General features: G+C 40.3%; 1 protein-coding gene across 3 annotated transcripts in view; it reads left to right on the top strand.

Moving 5' to 3' along the window:
- The window catches only part of cacna1ia (calcium voltage-gated channel subunit alpha1 Ia), a 150858-nt gene extending 143644 nt beyond the window's left edge, over positions 1-7214 (top strand). For all 3 annotated transcript variants that reach the window (XM_044180442.1, XM_044180441.1, XM_044180440.1), the window contains exons 35-37: positions 1199-1394; positions 2360-2595; positions 3002-7214. In XM_044180442.1, coding sequence (XP_044036377.1) covers positions 1199-1394; positions 2360-2595; positions 3002-3733 — 1164 coding nt within the window. In that variant the 3' untranslated portion in view covers positions 3734-7214. The remainder of the gene's footprint in view (positions 1-1198; positions 1395-2359; positions 2596-3001) is intronic.
- Positions 7215-21298: the final 14084 nt, after the last annotated feature.

The following is a 21298-nucleotide window of genomic DNA, read 5'->3' as shown; positions in this document are numbered from 1 at the left end:
ATGCCTCCCTGTCTTGCACCCACTCGCCCCCTTTCGACTTTATCTTTCATGCTTCTCCTTTCACAGTGTTACCCCTCTGGTAATTACACACCTTCTCTGCACCTCTCTCCAGCCCCTCTATCTGCATCCCTTATCATCCGTCCTTCCTAGAAATCCTCCTCTGTAATGGGGTAATGCTCCTTGGTTCTGGATAGCCAGATAAGCCTGCAACCACCAAGCATGGCTGTGAACCACTACTCATTAGAGGAGGGGGGAAAAAGAGAGAAAGAGGGGAAATACACAAGGTGAGAAAGGATCAAGGGTTAGGGATTTTATTTGTCACGCATTGTTTGGTAAAAAGAGAAAAAAGTGTTTGTGTCTGTGAGGATGGCATTAAGCATGTGTGCCAAGGCTGTTTGAGGTTTGTATGGGTGTGGGTGGCTGCCTTTTTGAAAGGGGGCTGTTAAGGGGCTACGACTGAATGACTCAGAGGTACAATACACTAATAGAAGCACAAAAGCGTACCCGCACATCCACACATACACACACGTGTGCACAAACACACACAAATGATTCCGCAGTCTCTACATGATGGTAATTAAAACGTACGAGGTAAGAGCTTACAAAGCTGAGCTCCTGCCTTAATCTGCCTCCTGCTTCCCTCCCGCTTCCAGCTGTTGCTGCCATCACACACGCTCACAAAATTATATCCAAACATTTATTGTTACAATATATAACATTACTGTGACAGTAACAGGCTCTTTCGGCTCATAATCAGTGCTCATCCCTTCAGTAGCACTTAAATGAAAGGCCCAAGGGATGATGTGAATCAGAGACCATGTTTGATATCTGCAGGATGCCAGAGGGGCTGCTTTTTTCTGTACTAATTTTCTATCAGGCCTTGTCCAGGAATTGTCACTTTACAAAATATAATGCTAATCCTAAACATAAATTGTACCTTTGCAGAAGAAATAAGAGGTTAAGACTAATTTTAAGCTATGTTAATAATTATAAGCTTTTCCAGCACACAAATCCCCGTAATTTTCAGCACATAATTCATCTGTTTTTTATATTGAACCCATCCCTACAGTACATGTCTAATTTATCTTCTTTTTGAAATTAAGTTTGGGAAATATCCACTCCACTTACTTGATTAATCTTTTCTGGAGATTTATTGGAAAAGACTTTCTCCTCAATGTCAGAACATGTTCTCTTCCAGGGAAGATGCAGCAGTGACTCCCGCAGCTCTGAGGAGGCTGGAGGCCACCAGACTCAGACCGTAGTGCAGAGCCAGGTGCAGGGGTTTGGCCAGCCCTGCTGGGCTCTCAGCACTGGCATTGAGATAGAGACTGCACTACAGGAGATGGAGATGCAAACATACCAACCACATATGTGCTCACCTCACAGTAGCCCTGGTGAGTAAAACCAGATAAAGTATAATCGTACAGCCAGGCTAATTTTCAAAGGAACGCATTAATGATTAGTAGATTTAAATATGCATTTATACCAGCAAACAAGTTCAATTCTGATTTCATTTCTTGCTGTTTTTGAGGCTTACATACATATACCAAATAAAGTGGTGGGTAAAATTGACAGTAGCACATATCATTGGAAAAACACAATGTGGACAAGACATAACATGGTTTTGTTAAACAAGTAACGAGTAACAACTTTCCAACATAAATGTCAAAGGAAACATATTGCATATTCTATTCACAAAAAAGAGTATTTACAGGAGAGAATATATAGGTCTCAGAAATGCACCTCTCAACAAGGAGAAAGAGAACCTCTGAAATAGATTACCAAAAATGATTTGCTTTGATCTGTGTAAATGTACAGCTGGAGCAAGGTATTACCATACATTTTTTTAAATTCAGTTGATTAAACTTAATCAATTTTGACATCAAGTGGCATCACAAAACACAACTCAGACCCACACAACACATTCAAACATCAGCAAATATCTGTCAGCTTCACTGACACAGTTGGTGCTTCTAACCACCGGCCTGCACAGCAACAACAGGCCCCACGAGAAGGAAGCATTTCGAAGCATCTATGTAAACTGGGATAGGGATTCACTCACGACATCCACCTGCAAGTCTTGTGCTTGGCTTGCTGCCTTAATAGCTATTACAATGCTATTGCTTCAGATAAATATAGATTTAATATATATATATATATATATATATATATATATATATATATATATATATATATATATATATATATATAAACCCCTCCACTATAGCTGGATCTATATACTATATATTATTCAGATGAAAAAAATCCTTCTCATGCAAGGGATATTCACTAGAAAAGTGGAAACAATACACGAATTGACACCAGGATAGAAATGGAAAGAGTGTATTCCCTCCTCAAGGTGGTGTTTCCAGCAGCAGCAGCAAGGGAAGAAACAAAGAAGGAGAAGGAGGAGCCAGTGGCATTTCTCCTCTCTTCCATCTGCCTGCAGAGTTCTTCCACCCTGCAGGAGCAGCCATCCCAGCGCCTTCCCGCAGTAGGAGCCTACGGTTGTCGAGGGGCCTTAGGCTGACCTCCCCAGCCTCCTGGGCTTCGCTCCGCTCTCCAGGAGCCCATAGCAAGATGCTCTGTACACAGGTATGGGCAGGGGAGGAGAGGGGCAAAACACAGTCAAATAGGTTAGAAGACACTAAAAGTGGACAAAGATAGTTATGAGGTTTTATTGAGATAGAGGTTTGAGCAAGAGCAAGATTGATGTTAACGGTGAAGCAAAAAAAGAAGATTAATTTTTGTGCTGATTTGGATGAAAAATTGCATCAAGTTTGGTCACTGACAACAGATGATGATATATGAAATTATTATTATGAAAACTGGTTTATAATCAGCATTTAAGATGCAATAAAGTGCATGGGTGTGGTCTGTGTGATCAAAATAACATATTACATAATGTTACATGTTATATTCTTAATGAAAAAAAAAGAGTTGGATTTATGTGCTCCACTTTCTTTCTCCACTCCTCTTTCTCCCTTTCTTCTTTCCTCAGTACACATCCCACAGTGACTCATCCCTTGCTACAGGCAGCTCTGAGGGCAGCCTCCAGACTACCCTGGAAGAAGGACTGAGCTTCAGCATTTCTCCACCACAGAACTTGGAGTTGCCTTTGCCGACAGCTCCGTTACCACTTGTGTGCCCACTCCAGCTGCCTGAAGACAGCACGGCTATTTCCTCCCCAGTCCACACCCTGAGACCAAGGCCGATCCCCTCATCAGCTCTCACCCTCCAGGCCACCAGGGGCCACCAGCGGAGTCAGAGCAGTGGCCGGGGTAGCACCAGCCCAGGCTACACACGTGACGACTCAATTGACCCTTCAGACGAGGACTTGGGCATAGGCATTGGATCATCAATTGGTGGTTGTGGTTCCAGCCAAGCAGGCAACAGTGAACACTTGTCAGAGACACTGAGCAGCTTGTCGCTGACATCACTGCTGTCACCCAGCTCCCTGGTGTACCCGGGAGGAGCAGTGAAGAAGTGCAACAGCACAGGCAACCTGGACCAAGGGGAGATGCTGCTGTCGTCCCGGGGTAGGGAGGGCCGCAGGGAGATCCTGGGCCTGGAGCTTATGGACCCCCAAGGCTTCTTGGCCAACCCCTGGACAGGGGTATTAGTTGATACAAGAAGAGGAGAAGGAAGAGGGGAAATAGGAGATGGCGAGCAAGGGTTCAAAGGGAAGAGCTCAAGCCAAACAACAGTAGGGCCTTGTCGGAAAAACAGATGAAACCTACTGTTTACTCTTTCTTTGTCTCTCCATTCCTTGGATCTAAACCCATTGCTGTTCCTCTCACTCTCTCTGCTCCCATCAGTGAGAGAGAGGCTTGATGACACATGATGTCCTGTATTCTAAAACCAAACCCTCATCTTGCCCCCTCAACTCCTTTCTATACATTTGTGACAAGCCCATGTCCTATTTTGTGCTACCTAGGGAAGTGGTCTTGGTTATAGCCTGCTGGTGAGGAAGTGGCCTGCAGAGTGAGAGAGAGGCCCAAGGGCTGATGATCCTTATAGTCTCTTAGGGGCTGTACCTGTAGAGGAGGCCATGGAAGGTTCTGCTGACATTGAAAGACCAGGAGGTCCATTTGTATCAGGTGTCACCAGGTTTGTATCAGGAGTCACTGGAGCAGAGACAAAAGAGCTTAAACTCAAAGACACAAGAAAGAGTCTTGTTGTTGCTCTACTGTAGTTTCCTTTTCTCCGTGTCGGCTCGGGTTCACTGAGGTTGAAAATGCAAAAATAGAATTACCTGTATCTGAAATAGCTATTCATGCCAACAGAGACTGTTTTGATTCGTTTATGTCTCAGAGGCAGTGCAGCAAGTAAGTGGGAGGAGGCTCAGAAATGGCAGAACATATCAAGGCGGAAGGAAGGCTGGGAAAGGAGAAGGCAGGTCATTTGTTTGGCTGGGCAAGCAGAAAGCGGATCTAATGTCCATCTGTTCTGGCAGACGGAAACAACAGGTCCTACTCACTCTGGCACAGGACCTTCTGCTGAGTTCAGAGTAAAATTGCAAGGTGGAGGAGAGTTCAAGAGTGTGTGCTCATTGTGTGTGTTTGTGTGTGAGAGCACTGCCTCAGGTATCAAAGGCATGAATTAAATCATTCTCATCACTTCACCATACCTCTGTATTTTTGAAACAGGAGCTAGGTATTGACTGATGAAAGCTCTGTGAATCTGTCAACTTAGTCTTAGAGTGGCAGCAGAAAATGAAAAGAAATTGACAGATTGCGGAGGTATAACCGTGCATGGAGTGATTCGTGAAATTGGTTATTTTTCTTTCTATCCCCAGCATCTCTCACTCACTCAGAAATGAAGAAATGAGTATGAAAGAGATCTAGATTGGATGGAACTTTACAAACCCCATCAGAAGAAACAATAATGCGTGCCTGGGGCAGCCTTGTGTCCAAAAAATGGTTGACAGCTACTTGATAAAGTGAGAAATCAAGCACACTCCTTTTGACACCACTTCCTCTCACCATGCTTAAGGATTTGAGATGAATGGACAAACCCACAAGAGTTTCGAGGGACCTTGACTGCATGAATGAATTGCATTTAACCAAGATTTTTATCTATATACAGAAGTGTATCAAGATGTCAATGTTAGGTGATAACCATGTGATTTCTATTCCACTATTTTTGTAGAAAAGAGAATAGGCACGTGCAAGTGTTGCCGTTACTTTGTCCCTATTTAATTTAACCCATACGATCTCTTTGTCTTGTTGTATAGGACTTTTTGTCTGCAACTGGCTTCCAGTTTTATAACATTTTTTAAGGTGTGGACAGTGTATAAAACAACAAAGCAAAAAATTTCAAACAAACTTTGTGCGCTGAAGTGATTGTTCCCTCCAGCACATTTCTCTTTGGGAACACTGGTTCCTGGTGGATTTTTTTTCAAATGTTGGAGTCACAGGGGACAACCAACAACCAGAGATGGGAACAGCCATATTTACTCAGCACATGAGGATCGTTCTAGCTCACAGACATTCCTGGCTGCACACAGGGAACTTTGTTTGCTTTTAGCCTCCTATGCTAAAATCCATAAATAGCAAAAACCATCTCTACAAAAGCTTTAATTTGAGAGTTACACCACAACATATCGATTATGGACACATTAGTGTTCTTTAAGTATGGTTCTGGGATTGCAATACAGTATGCTTATTCTTGAAATGACACCCTGATGCACTCATTTTCCCTTCCCCATTCCTTCACACACACACACACACACACACACACACACACACACACACAGTATGTTGTAGCAACCCTTTCACACACCATAGTTTGATATCAAAAGCTGACACTGTAACAATGAACACAACTTTGCATCTTTTAATGCAAACTTATTTTGGCTTCTGCCACTTGATTAATTACTCCATCCAAAAAGGAGACGCTCATCTTTAAGCCTGATTTCTAGAGGTAGACTGTTGTATCCCTAGTGTTTTGATCATTACCTTGCTTTTTTTAATTTCTCAAAAAGAATGAGGTGATGTGAGAAAATCCGAGGGTTTGACCTTTTTTATCATGCAAAATCACTTTGATGACTATGTTTTATCACATGGTGTTGGGTATTAATGAGTGATAGTAAAGACAGTTGTGTATGTGTTTGTGTGTGTGTGTGTGTGTGTGTGTGTGTGAGTGAGTGTGTGCTTCTGTGCGTATTTGTTTCTGACTTCAGGTGAAGTGATTCCCTTTTCCTGAAGTGTCCTGTTTTTCAGTGAGGATACCTGAGATTAAAGGTTGAAGAGGGAAAACACGAAGCAACCAAGGGCTGTTTTAGCTTCAAAGATATATCCTCCTATCTTTCTGAGACAAATCCTTGTATCAATGAATATGGCATCAAAGGTTAAAGCCTGACTACGCAGCAATAAATGTTCTATGTCTGCCCTGAGTAAATGATGTCAATGTGATTTTTATCTCCTCAGAATACAACAGTATTCATTACTGTCTGTTTTTGCTTCTACTTACTTACAACAAATCAGATAGCACCTCTGCCCTCTCAGAGACCAATCAGTAGAGAGATGGGCTGCAATTGGAAGATATGAACAAATTAGGTTATTGAACTCAGGTCGGGGGGTAAAAACCACTTGTAAAATTTTAAAGATAGCTGTAAAGGTGTGTTTAGACTGAACTCGGAGCGAATTTTCACCTTGCTTTATTCGCACAAATTTGACTGCTGGAGCGTTTATACGCTACAAACAGCCAATGCACCCACAGTCCAGACGTTAGCTGTATCTACCTAACAATGCACCAACTGTGTGTGTGTGTGAGCAGAGTGTGCCTTTGTACAGTATGTGTGTGCTACAGCTCTGACTCAAAAACGTGCCAGGATCTCAAGTTGTTTCTGTTATTTTCCTTCAGACTGTATTTTTTTTTCTTCTTCTTCTTGTCTCTGTATGTTCATGAAGTGGGATACAATAGGATAAGCACACATTATTTTGCTAAAGTTTCAAAATCTTCAACTTGTGCGGGCGCGCCTTTGCTTCAATTTACGCTGCCTTGAGCAAATCTGTGTCCACCCCTACATTAAATTTGTATGCAATCCCACCACCTCTAAAATTTGCTTTTGCGTTCAGTCTGAACACACATTAAGAGTGTACAATTCACATTTGTACATATCTTTGTATTTTGATCTGCATGTGTGCATTGCTGCCAGTGAACATGATTATATCATTAGTATGCATTTCATAAAATTGTACAAAGTTAAAGGTAATGCCCCGGTGTTTTTTGACTGCTGCTATGAAACCACTAAAAAAGAATAATCAGTTCGAGCCACAAGAAACTTTTTTCTTTCAACACATCGTTCACATGATAGAAAAAATTAAATTTTTGGGTGAGTAAAAGCTGCTATTCAGTCTTCATCTTTATACCTGTTATTTACATTTAAATGAATAAGTATCTAATATGAGAGGAGGGGAAAAGAGGTTGAGTCAGGACAGTCTAAAGCAGGGAAGAGAAAGCCAGTGACAGGATAGGAACACAAAAGCAGGAAGTGTACAGAGTTGTCGTGGACAGCTGGACAGAGTAAAGCTAACAATCAGTGTGAGAGAGTGAGGTAGTGAGATGCTGCAGGAGCAGGAGACTTCTCCAGACAGCTTGTCATCGGCAGCCTTGCCCAGCGGAGCCGCCAGTGCGAGAGAGCACATTAGGCATGCACGCTGAACTCCGAGGTGTTGTTTACCTCACACCCCCAACCAGCCAGCCCTCCACCTCATCTAACCTCTCAAAACCAGCTCTCCCCGCAGGCCCCTGTCCTTCAAATGTCACTGCAGGAGGGTGGAGGTGTGTGTGGCGAGCGGTGAGTGTGCATGTGTGTCTTAGAATATGTGAGTGCACTTGTGTGTGTGTTGATGTGAGCACAGACAAGTATGTGTGAGTGGATATGACATTGCTTCAGTTATCTGCAAGGTCTTTAAAAGAGGTGTCCTGCCATCTGAAATCTTTGGGCATTAACTCTCTTTGCCTTCCACCACCTGAAGAGAAAAAGTGCAACATCATCATCACTTGCAACATCAAAGGTCAGGATCCAATAAGCCTCTAGGGGCTTGTGTGCTGATTTGATTGTTTTAATCCCATGGCAACACACAAAGTGCCCTGAGACATCAAGGCCCCTTGGGTACAAGAGAATTTTTTCACCTCACCTGGAAACCAACTTGTTTTGTCTCAGCTATAACCTTTATAGTGCTTCTGTACAGCATGACAAAGGTTGTAGTTTTACAGCTGCATGGGGAGATTTCATCCTGTCAAAGCTCACTCACATTTTTATACATGTGAAATTGGAAACAAACCAAATCAAGGGGATTTTTCGGAGTCAGGGATGACTAGAATTAAAGTGGGTTAACGCAGGCTTCTTTTCAAAGAAGAAAAAAGATCCTCTTTGTCTGCTATAGATGTTTGGTCAAAAGGTAGTTGGAAAAAAGAACAAAAATACTGTGCTGTCAAAGGAATCCCTTCCCAAAAGTTTTGTCAAACATAAGTCTGATAAACAAGGTCCAAACAGATGTGTCTCAATGTATTTGTCTCTGGGCACAAGAGGGAGGAACTGGAAACTTCTGACAATATTCAACTTGTTTTCATAGATGTGTTGCTTTTTTGCGTTTTCCTGTGGGAAGTGTGAAGCTTTTTAGTTTCTTTTTAGTCCTCTATCACCTAATGAGTCACTTAAGCAGTCAGAGTGTCTTTGATGTGTGGAGAGGTGACCTGAGCTCTGCTTTAAGCAGGGACCATGGACCATGAAACAGTGATATCACAGCTGGTATCGTTTGGATATATAACATGCTCAAAGAGGACAAACTGAAGGGCCAGTGAGCATTATGGGAAATTCTACCTATAAATGTTGCAGAGAGATTTTGCTTCCCTCTGAAGGGTTGAAAAATTAAGATAAATGAGTTGTGTTCTGTTTTCTAATGTAGTGTTATGGGATTATTATCGAAATAATGAACGTGTTAATATTTTGCCATGGAGCAACAGTTTACGTTCACGTTCAGTTTACGTTCTCTTCCTTTTATTTATTTAATCGCATCAGTCTGCAAAACCTTTACCCACACCTGAGTCTTTGCTGACACACACACACATACATCAAGATCGTGCACGGAAACCATCTCCCGTCAGCCGTCAAGGCTAACTGCCCAGGGAGTTGTCCAGGCCTGTCGATTGTATCTCAGGCTCCAGGGAGAGAGCCAGATAAAGGCAGGTTGTGAAGGTGGCACAACAAAAGGATGAATGAGGTGCCAGTGAAATTAGCTGACTGTATGAGATCAGAGAAAATGGCTGTCAATCTCCAGATGATATTTAAACTCTGAAATCTAAACTACTTCTAAGGATTTTTTTTTTCTCATTTGAGTGTCTCTTTGTTGTTTGTCCCCCCTCTCGGTCACTCTTCTCTTTCCCATTATCATCCACCCCCACCCACTCAAAGATACAGACACCTGGTCTCTCTCTCTCTATGACCACCTAAACTCCACTTTCTTTGACTTCAGAGGATGAATTAAACAGGTACAGTATCCACACTTTTCCCTATCTGCACTAATTTGAATGGGAAGCTCTCTGGCCTTTATCACATCATTTGCACATCAGTGTTTGTGGGTACACATATGCAGACATAAATGCACATACAGTATGTAGAGATGTAAATACACCCCCCAGGCACACTTATTATCGCCATCTTCTCCTCCACACACACACACACACACACACACACACACACACACACACACACACACACACACACACACACACACTAACTAACTAAAGGGAGATCCACTCCCTTGTAACACCCAGCGTGAGTCTGCAAGGGAGTGTCTAAGGATCAGTGCTAATGACCCTGTGTCTTCCGCTTTACCTCTGCAACATGAAGCCATTAGCGGAGAAAGAGAAGCTGTGACAACTGAAGCTGTGAGATTGGGAGCAATGCTGACACTACTAGTTTCAGCCTCGCTGCGCTTTAAACACGATGGCTGATTGACTGGTTTTCTCAACACCTGGCCCACTGTTCTGTAAGATAATAGTGAAAGATAATACAGCAACAATGTTGAGCGACTGGTTTATGCTTTGAAAGATTTATTCGAAGGGAGCTCTGGCAGTTCATTCGTATGCTGGGGTGTGTTTTTTCAACACAGATTTGGAATCCCAGTTCAGGCTGTCACATATCTGCCTTGTCTGAATTGAGAACTCTGCAGTTCTGAAATAAAAACAATTTAGAAGGTTGGCAAAACTCCCTCAGTATTTCAAAGGAATCCTCTTATTACATTTACTGCTGAATAGTAAGAATTTGAGAGCATCAGGAACAAACACATGTTGCTGACCTTTATTTCACCTGCAAAACAAAAAATAGGGAAAAAACTAAAAGCTTAAAGTGGCTATAATAGATATTTTCATAACAATGTATCAAATGACAATGTGAATGGGTCACTCGTAGTGATGAACCTACAGAGAATTATCACCTGAATCTGCAGCTCCCCTCAGCTTTATGGAGCTTTATAGCGAGTTTCAGCTAATTTATCTGTCCAGCCCGAACACACTGGCCAAAATGCAATCTCGGAACCCATTGGTTATCGTCTGATGACGATTTAGCTTTTTATCAGTCTCAGAACCCTAGAGATTAGCTTTTTTTTTAATGTATCTGCATTCAAATCGTTGTGAGATCATAGCCGATGGGTTCCAAGAATAGTAATTGGACTGTAAATGTGGTTGAAATTAAAAATTCGGAGGCAATGTCATCAGAGTTTTTAAAGATCTTATTGAAATTTATAAGACCTGAATCAGTTTGCAAAGTAACTGATGACACACAAGCATAAACTTTAGTATTTATACATCTCGTCAGAGAGGGTTGTAACCCCACGCACCAGTTACAGCAAATCCCAATTGTACACCTCTTGATCTTCTGATTATGTATTGGATGTCACGGCATGGCTTGCTTTTCTCTATTTGTCATGTCCAAATTAAGAGCACAAGCGCTGGTTGTTAGTTTGTTTGAGTCTAAACTTTGAAATGACAGCCCTGAGACTTCTTTGTCTTCAAACAAGACTCAGAATGCTCTGGGTAGAGGTGTACGGTCATCAAAATGCTGCATCACACAAGATCAAGAATATTATTGCACATGAATAAAGGTGATATTATTATAAACATACAAACATAAGTATTGACTATAATAATAATAATAATAATAATAATAATAATAAAACTTTATTAATAGAGCCCTTATCAAAACAAAGTACAAAGTGCTTCACAACAAGAGAAATAAAATAACACAGTGAATGATGAAATATAAAGAAATAAAATACAATAAAATCAGGATATGTTTTCAGATAAAAATGTCTTTTGAGGCGAGACTTAAACAAAGACACTGACTCAGACAACCTAATTTCTTGAGGCAAGTTGTTCCAGAGCCTTGGGGCCCTGATAGCAAAAGCTCTGTCCCCCTTAGTTTTCATCCTGGACTCAGAAACAGACAGAAGACCCCTGCCCGAAGATCTCAAACTACGTGAAGGTTCATACAGGATTACAAGGTCTAAAATATAGTCTGCAGCCAGGCCATGGAGAGCCTTAAAAGTAATCAATAAGATCTAAAAATCAATCCTAAAACAAACAGGGAGCCAATGTAAAGAGGCTAAAACAGGTGTGATGTGGTCGAACTTCTTGGTCCTGGTTAACAGCCTAGCAGCTGAGTTCTGTACAGTCTGCAGTCGTGTCAAAGTTTTTTTGATTAAGACAAGTGAACAGGCTGTTACAATAATCTGAGGTGATAAAAACATGATTGGACAAGCTTAGTGATATGTTGCTCAAAACATAAATTGCTATCAAACAAGGTGACATGAGGACTATGACTTTCCACCACATAAACAATGACCAGCACACAAAAGAGGAAGTCTTGGACCTGATATCAGTTATCCGGATATCCGCTGGCTACACCGGAACATTGGCCATTGCCCCCAGAGGCTAAATCGTTGTCAGACAATAGCCAATGGGTTCAGAGATTGGCAACTAGCTGGTGAACATAGTGGAGCATTTAGCAGCTAAAGAGCCAGATATGTCCCTCATGTGTTGGTAGAGACCAAAACAGAGCTAAAATAGAGTGAATATTGGACTTACATTCATCAGGGGGCCAGAAACATGGGTCCAAATAAATTATAATGTTGCTCATTAATTGCTGGATGTGTTAATAAGCAACTGTTTGCTAACAAGTTCACCATTTCAACTTAAAAGGTGAGGATATGGCAGTGTTGTGTTCACACACAAAAAAAACCCCAGTTATTGTAGGTTTAAATGTATATTTAGTTTTTTAAAATGTAGATGAACTTCCTCCCCGGGACAGTTGACTGTGGCATTATTCTTTTCTTTCTTAAATATGTTAACTGAAGGTTGCATTTTTGATAAAGTCCAATGTTTTGCTGTGGTTTATTCACTATTCCCATTCTTGCCTGACATTTCTGTAAGTGTGTGTTTGAGTGAGAGAAGGTCAGAGACTGGCCTACCAGCACAACCGAACTCCTTTTAATGATTGTGCCCAAGAACACAGCTCAGATTGAATTACCCAGTTGCAGCACACAAGCAGGAACACAGTACCTCGAAATATTCACTACAACTGTTTACAAAGCAGAAATTTAGTATTAGGAGTAAAAAATAAATCATGCCCTCTAAAGAAAAGTTACATAAGGTTACCGGATGCTGTCTTATGCAACTTTGCTGAAATTGTAATAAAGTTTGCTCTGCTGTGAAATTATGGTGTACAAAACAGTTTGTCTTTTGTCCTCCAAAAACAGGGAGCATCCAGAGCAACAAAGGCAGCTGTTTTTTATTCATACAATTTATTCATTTCATATTTAGTTAGGACCTTTAATTATGGTAACCTTGTAAAATCCCCATGCACTTCAAAGAAATTGTACATGAAAGTTAATTCAAAGTCAGGATGTGCACAAACAGGGAGCTCTTGGTTTCAGCTTTGTTGACTGTCTACTTATCTCAGCACGTTATGGTGCTGTAAGTACTTAAAACTGAAGAGTATTTTTACTGAAGATGGTTCGATCAATATGCATTTCACTCTGTCATTGGTTGAAGAGAAGCAACTGAGTTGAGATATCTGAAGCATGTCAGAGGTGCTGAGTGCCTGTTGCATTTTAAAAAGCTCTGTTTCTTAGAGCTGGGTCTTGGTGTTAAGAGCTTTTGGCTGTAGCCTCTCATGCATGCTGCACTATGAGTCTGGTGAGGGTGAGAATAAGAGGCAGAACATCAGCTCGAACTCAGAAACACACTAAAAATCGCATTATGCATGACACAAGGTTGTAGGGAAGGGCAAACTATGAGGACACTCATGAATTTCAAAGACCTTAAATTTGCCTGAATTTCTCTTAAATAGAATAAAGTCTTCTTCATGTGTCTGAAATTTTATCAGAATCAGAACTGCAATTAAAAAACATGAACTTACTCTTGCCCTCAGATCCTTGTAAGACTGCAGAGGGTGTCCATGAAGATATTTATGAAGCATGAAACAAAATATTGCCATTCTATATAACTATTACCGGTATTCATCTCGCCCTACTGTATTCTGTTTGTCACTTTGAAAGAGGAGGGAATTCTGAATTAATATACTAATCCTCTTATTCTTTCATGCTTTTTATCTGCTTAATTCTTAGAGTTTATCTACACTATGATATTCTGCTTTTCCTTTCCATCCGTCTCAACTGGTTGGACATGACAGCTTTGTAAATTTGCCATGTAAAACCCTTTGTGTGTTGATTTCAGTTAGAATATGTTGATACTGAATGCGGGGGGTCAGTCTCTGCTGTCTGCTGCTAAATGAATGCATTTTATTGCAGTACTGGTACCAGGAAGCCGACTCCACACATCAAATGCATAGTGTCAGCTTGCCAAGCCCCCTTCCATTAGCCTAGTTATACCCACGCTGCCATGAGGACAAGGTCAAAAGAGGGGTGCTTACTGCTCTTCTTAGCCATCTTGACTTCTTTTCTAAACACCAAAATCCAGTCAGAACTAGTTTGCAACAAGCATATCTCACGAAACTGAGACACCCCAAGATCTTCTAATCTTTAGGCCTGGACAGTCTGTACCTTCTCTCACGTCAAAGGTTGCAACGCCCCTTTTGAGTTATTCAACAGATGATTTAAGTGATTAAAGTGATTCATCAATTTCACATATACATTTCAGTAATTTTCTACCATAGAGTGAGAGAGAAAAACAAAGAAAGAGTAGAAGGCAGAGAGATGGACAGAAACAGAGAGGCAACAACAAGAACAACTTTACCCTGCATGTTACATCGACTACTGAAATCATGTCACTGTGAGCTCATTAGTTTTAAATTAAGCCCATTAGTTTTGAAAAAGTCATCTACAGCATAGGACATGATGATAATGACCCATAATGTTGTCCTACCTGAGCATAAATATAAGGCTATTCAAGCCTTTTAATGATGAAACTCATGATTCAGCCTTTGTTTCAAGACAGATTCAAGGTCCCTTGCTGCACCTACTATCTTCACCTCTGGCTATTTATTATTTAAGATGCATGTTTGGATTTAATAAGTTAAGACTGTGAGGTGAAACTCTGGTCCTTGCGACATACTTCAGCATAATATTTTAGTGGTGCTATTTCAGGCTGTTTGTTCAGCTTGTGTGCTGCATGTGTGCATTAGTACCTCTGTGGATAACTACATGCTTCTTTAGTGTGCATGTATATAAAGTCCATTTATGGGTTTCTGTATTAAGCCCATTAAACAGCCACCTCCCTCCCAAAGGTTCATCTGAGGAGAGTTTCTATGAGCCTTTGTCTCCCATCCCCACCATCTCATATTTATCACTGCAATTAGGCGCTCTGCTGAGCGTGTAGGCCCACACTGGGCAAGCATTTCTCCTTCACTGGAGAGCCTGTCTGCCCTGTTTACCTGAGAGCCTGCTGTGTGTGTGTGTGTGTGTGTGTGTGTGTGTGTGTGTGTGTGTGTGTGTGTGTGTGTGTGTGTGTGTGTGTGTGTGTGTGTGTGTGTGTGTGTGTGTGTGTGTGTGTGATCTATGCTGCAAATGGAGTTTTGAGCACCCGTTGATTGTCAAGTGCTCCTGCTTTTTGTTGTAGCCTGGATCAAGAAGTCACCAGAGCTTCCTTTGTTGCAAATGTTGCCTTTTGTCCTTGCTGTGTCTGTGTCTGTACTCATATACAGTGACGATATCGCTGACAGACAGACCTAGCTTAGAAAGCAAGAGAAAGACAGGGAGAGAGACAGAGGCAGAGAGACAGCGCTGCGGACAAAAGAATGCAAAAAACAGGTGGAAATATGAATGAGGTTGAAACAAAATGGAGAAAGCACATGAGAAAGGTGCCAAAAACATTTAAGAAAGCTTCAGTGAATAAAGTAAAGCAGAGCATGTTGCATTGCTATACTACAATGATGAAAAAGCATCTATATTTAGCTTTTGAACATATGTTGTACATCCACGGGAGCCCAGGAAGTGAAACTGAAGCCAACACTTCATGCACAGGATGTATCCATATTGAAATTACACTCTGCCCTGTCTGCACTGACAAAGACAGGGTAAGAGCTAAGGGTATAGAGGGAAGAGAAAGGGGATAGGGGAAGAAAGCAAAGAAGAGAAAGGTTGAGAGAGAAAAGCAGTCAGAAAATGTGTAAAGGCAGAGGAAGGAAAGAGCAGAGAGGAGACAAGAAGTGAGACAAGAAATAGTGAGAGATATAGTCAGACATGGGAGAAAGATACAGAGGAGACTATTAGGCAAAAGGAAAGGAGAAATTAAAGATAAGAACATGAGAGCGCAGGTTCACAAGTCAAAAAAATCTTGGATGCCTAATTACATATGGACACAATACACACAGATGCCTGCACACAGTAACTCCCATAATACATGTATCATTATGTATTACCATAATGATATTCATTATTGTAAAACAGCCGACCAACCACCTGGGCATCTCTCTATGGATCACTCTTGTCAGGAAAAGATCTTGTATCTCTTAAATGACAACTTTTTCTGCAATTAACAAAAACTGTTTTGTTCTATGCTCAATGAACATCCATTTTTATAGCAATTTTTTAAAAGCCTGTCTTAAAACAATTGTCAGGTGCCCATATGAACATTGAAACAGGTTTTGCTTGCCTGTGCTTTAATATTTAAGTGGTTTTGATAAAGTTTACAGAATTTTCTCAACCCATGCAGGAGAATGTAATTGCTCAATTAAAGTTAAAACATTTGCCAAATCACAAGGCTTTAATTATACAGCGAAATTACACAATGATTCATACTCACTTAAACGCATTACACTCTTTAAACCACCTATCCTTACTGATACTGTTTTCCAGCAGTCGAATGCACGTTTGCCTATTGTCACCGGAGTTAAATTATATAACGGGGAAAGGTTGGCTGATAACATAATAAATTGACTTTAACTGGGCTTCCTTTTGTTAAGGTCTCCATCACCCATGGAAAAGAATGGAGAGCAACACTGTGAGATAGTGTGTATCTGAATGTATAGTTTGTAGGTAGGAGGGCTGCATATATGTCCACTGATCAGGTGTAGTCTTGACATCTTACAGGAGTTCATCCACTCCAGTCCGAAGGCTGACAGCATACAGATGTGTGAATGCACGCTTGTGTGTTATTTAGTCTTACTTGCATGAACAAAGAAGTTAATTGGATTTAATTGGGTGGCTGTGTAGCACTTTTGATGTCTGTGGCTTTGATGCTCATGTGGAGGAAAGGTGAGGGCAGATACTAATAGGCAAAGAGAGGGGGAGGGGGTGGGGGGGGGCTGATGCAGGGATGCTTCAAGGTGATGAATGTATTATATAATTGGTATAGAAGAAGGAAGATCAATGATGGAGATTTTAACATGAGCCCAGGGGGTTTCTTTTTTCTCAGCTTTTCCGTTAATTGTCACATTGTTAGGTTGGCTTTCTTGTTCAATTAAGTATTATTAAGCATTATGAGTGTATTAGAGACACTGAAGAACAGACTGATAGATGTAGGTAAAAAAGATCTTACCTCAGTCTCACATCTGCATTCATGGCTCTATACGGATCACCAAACAGACCTCAGTGTGATCACAAGAACGTCAGAGGACAGGAGGCTATATTTGGTTTGCTGGACATAGATGAGAATAGGTCAATAAGGAGCTCGCAGACAATACAGAGAACAAGGGACAAGTAAAGGGACCTGGGTCCACTGGGTTTTCATCTAAACTCAAATGACTTCATTTTTACACTCGGGAGTACTAGGGTACTAATTTACAGGGTCCAAAGGTGTGAAGGGAAAAATTGCTTGTAATAATAATTTTAAAATCATTATCACACCAAATCAGCATTTTGGAGGTGCTCAAATGCTCAATTTCAGAAACAGCAACAGGGAGCAGAGCAGCAGGTATTTCCAACAGACCTGATGTGCAACAAGGTGAGCTCAGTTTACAATTATCTCGAGCTGTCATGAAATGAAAGATGAAGGGATCAACACGTTAAACCTGAATATGGAGTTAGGCTATCCTACCATTTTTATTTAGGTGATTAGGCTTGTCGGGACAGAGGGGGAAAAGGTTTCGTAAAATGAAAATTTCAAGTTGCTGCTTGCTGCATGAGAGGGGAGGGGGAAATGTGCGCAGCCTGGGCAATGATCAATAGCCTAAACAAAAATAGAGTTCTCATTGCAATGAAGCCTTTATGAAACATGTAATTCTTAACAAATTTTCTTTAACAAAAACTGTTTAAAAAAATCTAAATGAAAGGGGAAAAAAGGATTGAGCTCAACCCGTGACTGTAGCCTGGTCAGCACAAGTCACAAGAAGTCCCTTCTCCTTTGAGTCAATCAAATGTTAACGGTAGGCCTATAATGTCTTTATTTCATTCAAGTAAATATCAGAATCAGAATCAGAAATACTTTATTGATCCCCGAGGGGAAACTCTTTGTTACAGCAGCTCACTATCTCGTCACACGGGAGAAGTACTAATAGAATAGAAATAGACATAATAATAAATAAGTCTGCAAGCAAATCGAAATATGATACACTTTAATACACCTAATCAAAATAAGTACAAGTGGGTATGAAGTATAAAGCTAAGTAAGTGTACAGTACAATGTAATAATGTAAGTAATAGTAGTGCAATCATGTGTACTGTCAAGTTGAGTGTAGCAGATTTAACCAGCTTATTAGGCAGTGGATATTGAACAGCAGTAATGTAGTTTAATAAATATCAACAAACATGTAATAATTAAACTGAGAACAGAGTATATTGCACAGGAGAATATTGCACAATATTTCAGGTATTGCAGTAATGTTAATGATCCAATGTCCAGTTGATATAGGCTTCCAGGATCAGGATATAAGGGCACATCTATGTTGCTGGTGCCACAATCTGCTATTTGAAACTGTAGAACAATTTAGAACCTAACATTAAAGCTGGAGTGCCACAATCTGCTATTTGAAACTGTAGAACAATTTAGAACCTAACATTAAAGCTGGAGTGCCACAATCTGCTATTTGAAACTGTAGAACAATTTAGAACCTAACATTAAAGCTGGAGTGCGGAACTTTTGTCTCCCTCTTCTGGCAGTGAGAGTAATTACACAAACACTGTCACACAAACAATAGTTTAAAAAAATACAGAGAAATTTCCACAGTTCCGAGACAATAATCCATTATTTGGGTAGAGTAAATGTAATAGCTACATAGCCTACTCCAGCTATTTTACCAACCTGTCCAAGAGCAGTAACGTGACATCTGTTGAGCATCTGTCATATAAAGCACAAGGCACCAGATTTAAAACTCTGTATACTATGAAATACAGAGAGATTTATATGGCGGTGATAAGCTTAATCAGCATTGTGTGAACTCGTTTGGCAAGGGCTTTAATGTAACGGATGTTCATTTATATGTAAAAAGTCCCGCACTCTAGCTTTAATAATGTTAACAAATCAATCATGGTATTGCAAATAATAGTGCAATGATATCACAATGATCAAAGAGGCAAAATGAGTATGGAAATGGTCTATAAGGTTATTAAGGCTGATGCTCTGTTTGAACTGATCTGATCTGACAGTAAAGTTGTTTTGTGTCAGGTAATCACAAATGAGGGGTAGGTAGATACAAAGGTGATTACAAATTAGTACATTTGATATAGGCTATGTCTGTAGGTTTTATTGTATTGTAGTATCTAGGCCTGCTGCTTTCCCATCATGCTGATATTGAAAATGCTTGCATTTAGTTAGGTTTCTATTGTATTAACTCAGGAGAAAGGTGAATATAGCAGATATTTACAGTGTGGCATTTCTATTGCATAATTTCTCCCATGGAACAGTCAGCTACTAGCAATATTTATTTCTTGAGTGGTTCTAATCATGTGAAAAGTACATCCATTTTTAATATACACTACACCAAGTTTTGTCATGCCTGGAGAATGACGAATACCTTAACATACAGCAGGCATCTTAATTTTCAATGTGACATTTCAAATAGCTTAATGTGGACATGCACATCCTATACTTTTGAGTAAGCTATTATTACATTAACAGTTCACTCGTGATTATCTTGATAGTATGATTTAGGTGTAGCAGGGTTTTTTATTTATAAAAAAATGTCGAAGGGTAGGCCCAAAGTTCAAAAGAAGCTTTTACGCCTGGCTAAATATACCAGACTCTCTGGGAAATGGCTTTGGGTCCAGAAAACAAATCTCTCCAATCACCCCAAGTGTGAAAGAAGTGAGAAAACTCCATCCATTGATGAAGACCATGAGATGTGGTTGATAGCTCTGAAAAAAGCAATTTAGTGAACCTTGAGTTGAGATTTATTTATTTTTTGTTGTCAAGTTTAAACTAGATATTTTAAGTTAGTGAAGATGCCTCATTAGGAAATAATGGAAAACAGATAATAATGGAAAATCCATTTAATTAAAGTGGGTCCTGTCAGTCCTTAAACCCTCTTCTCCTGTTCCCAACATATTTTTTTGTCTCTACTGCAGATTCTGCCATCTGCCATTAAGCTACAGTCACATGGTCAATGTAAAGTCTCTGTAAGTCATTGAATGTGACATTCTTTGACTAAAAAGTCAGTCACAAAATATCGGGAAAATTGAGTCTAGCTTATGTATACAAGAAAAGTGTAGAGGCATCAGTATCATTTGATGCAAAATTAGAAGAGTCAAGAGTGTTTACTAAGTAAACAGCAAGTGTTAATTTAACAAAATAATGTTAAAAAACACCTGCAACTGAGAGTTTCAGTTAGGATCAGTTAGAAGCAATTCAAAGAAATCTTTGATAGAAGAATTAAAGGATGAGCTTTGGTAAGCCAAGATGATCTGAAAAAGGTTGTGACTGCAGGTAATTGCTTCTCCCAAACTGTTTATTGCTGATGTTGATGGATTTAACATATAATAAAGCAAATATGACTTCCGGTGGGAAAAATAAACAAGTCAGTCACAAATTTGCTACTGCGATAATTAAACAACAAAGCCTGCTTAATTCCAATTTTCACATCACGGGGGTATCTTGTTGCAGATCTGTTGTTCTTGTGTACGTATCCTCCTGTTCTGTGGCAGATGTTCTCTCTCCTGCACATATGCAGTCAACTAAAACAGAGTAAAGTAGATGTCCACTTGCTGTTTGCCACTCCATATGCTCAGGAGATAATGCCTGAAATGACAAGAGGTTTTGGTGTGCATGTGTTTGTGTGTGTAGCTAAGGCTCTAATACTGGCAAGTACCTTTGCCCAGTAACACTTTGCATCCATTACGTTGTTTGAAGTTTTAAATGTCATGTAAACACAAATAAGTGGTATCATATGGTAGCATTATTAAATAATCATTTGGGCGTGTGAGTTTGCACATGCACACCTTCATTTTGTTTCTCTGGGTGTTATCACATGCCTCTCCTGACAGCCATAAATGGAAACATTTTACACTACAGTAGACATTGTAATGATGATATACCAGCATAAGTTTGAATCCTGCATGTGTTAATATCATAATATATACGGTTGTCTGATCTTGAATTGTGTTTGGAATTGAGTATCACCCTCCCTCTCCCTTTCCACACCCAGACAGGCCATCCAGCAATCTCATTATTTTCACAAGGCTATGTGCTGTAATAATAGGGGGGATATACTGTACTGAAGGTGCTGCATAAAACATAATCTGTTCTGCCGTTTTTACCGGTTTTACACTTATACCCAGATTAAGCATGAATCAATACCACTGTCACTCCAGCTGTTTTGTTTTAACCGACATGAATCTGTGTTATGTTGATGAAATGTTTAGCAGGAACAGACCTGTTGAGGAAATCAAATTCAGTG

Source organism: Siniperca chuatsi, linkage group LG21 (genome assembly GCF_020085105.1).
Source record: "Siniperca chuatsi isolate FFG_IHB_CAS linkage group LG21, ASM2008510v1, whole genome shotgun sequence".
NCBI classification, from domain to species: Eukaryota; Metazoa; Chordata; class Actinopteri; order Centrarchiformes; family Sinipercidae; genus Siniperca; species Siniperca chuatsi.
This window is presented reverse-complemented; position numbering and strand designations above follow the sequence as displayed.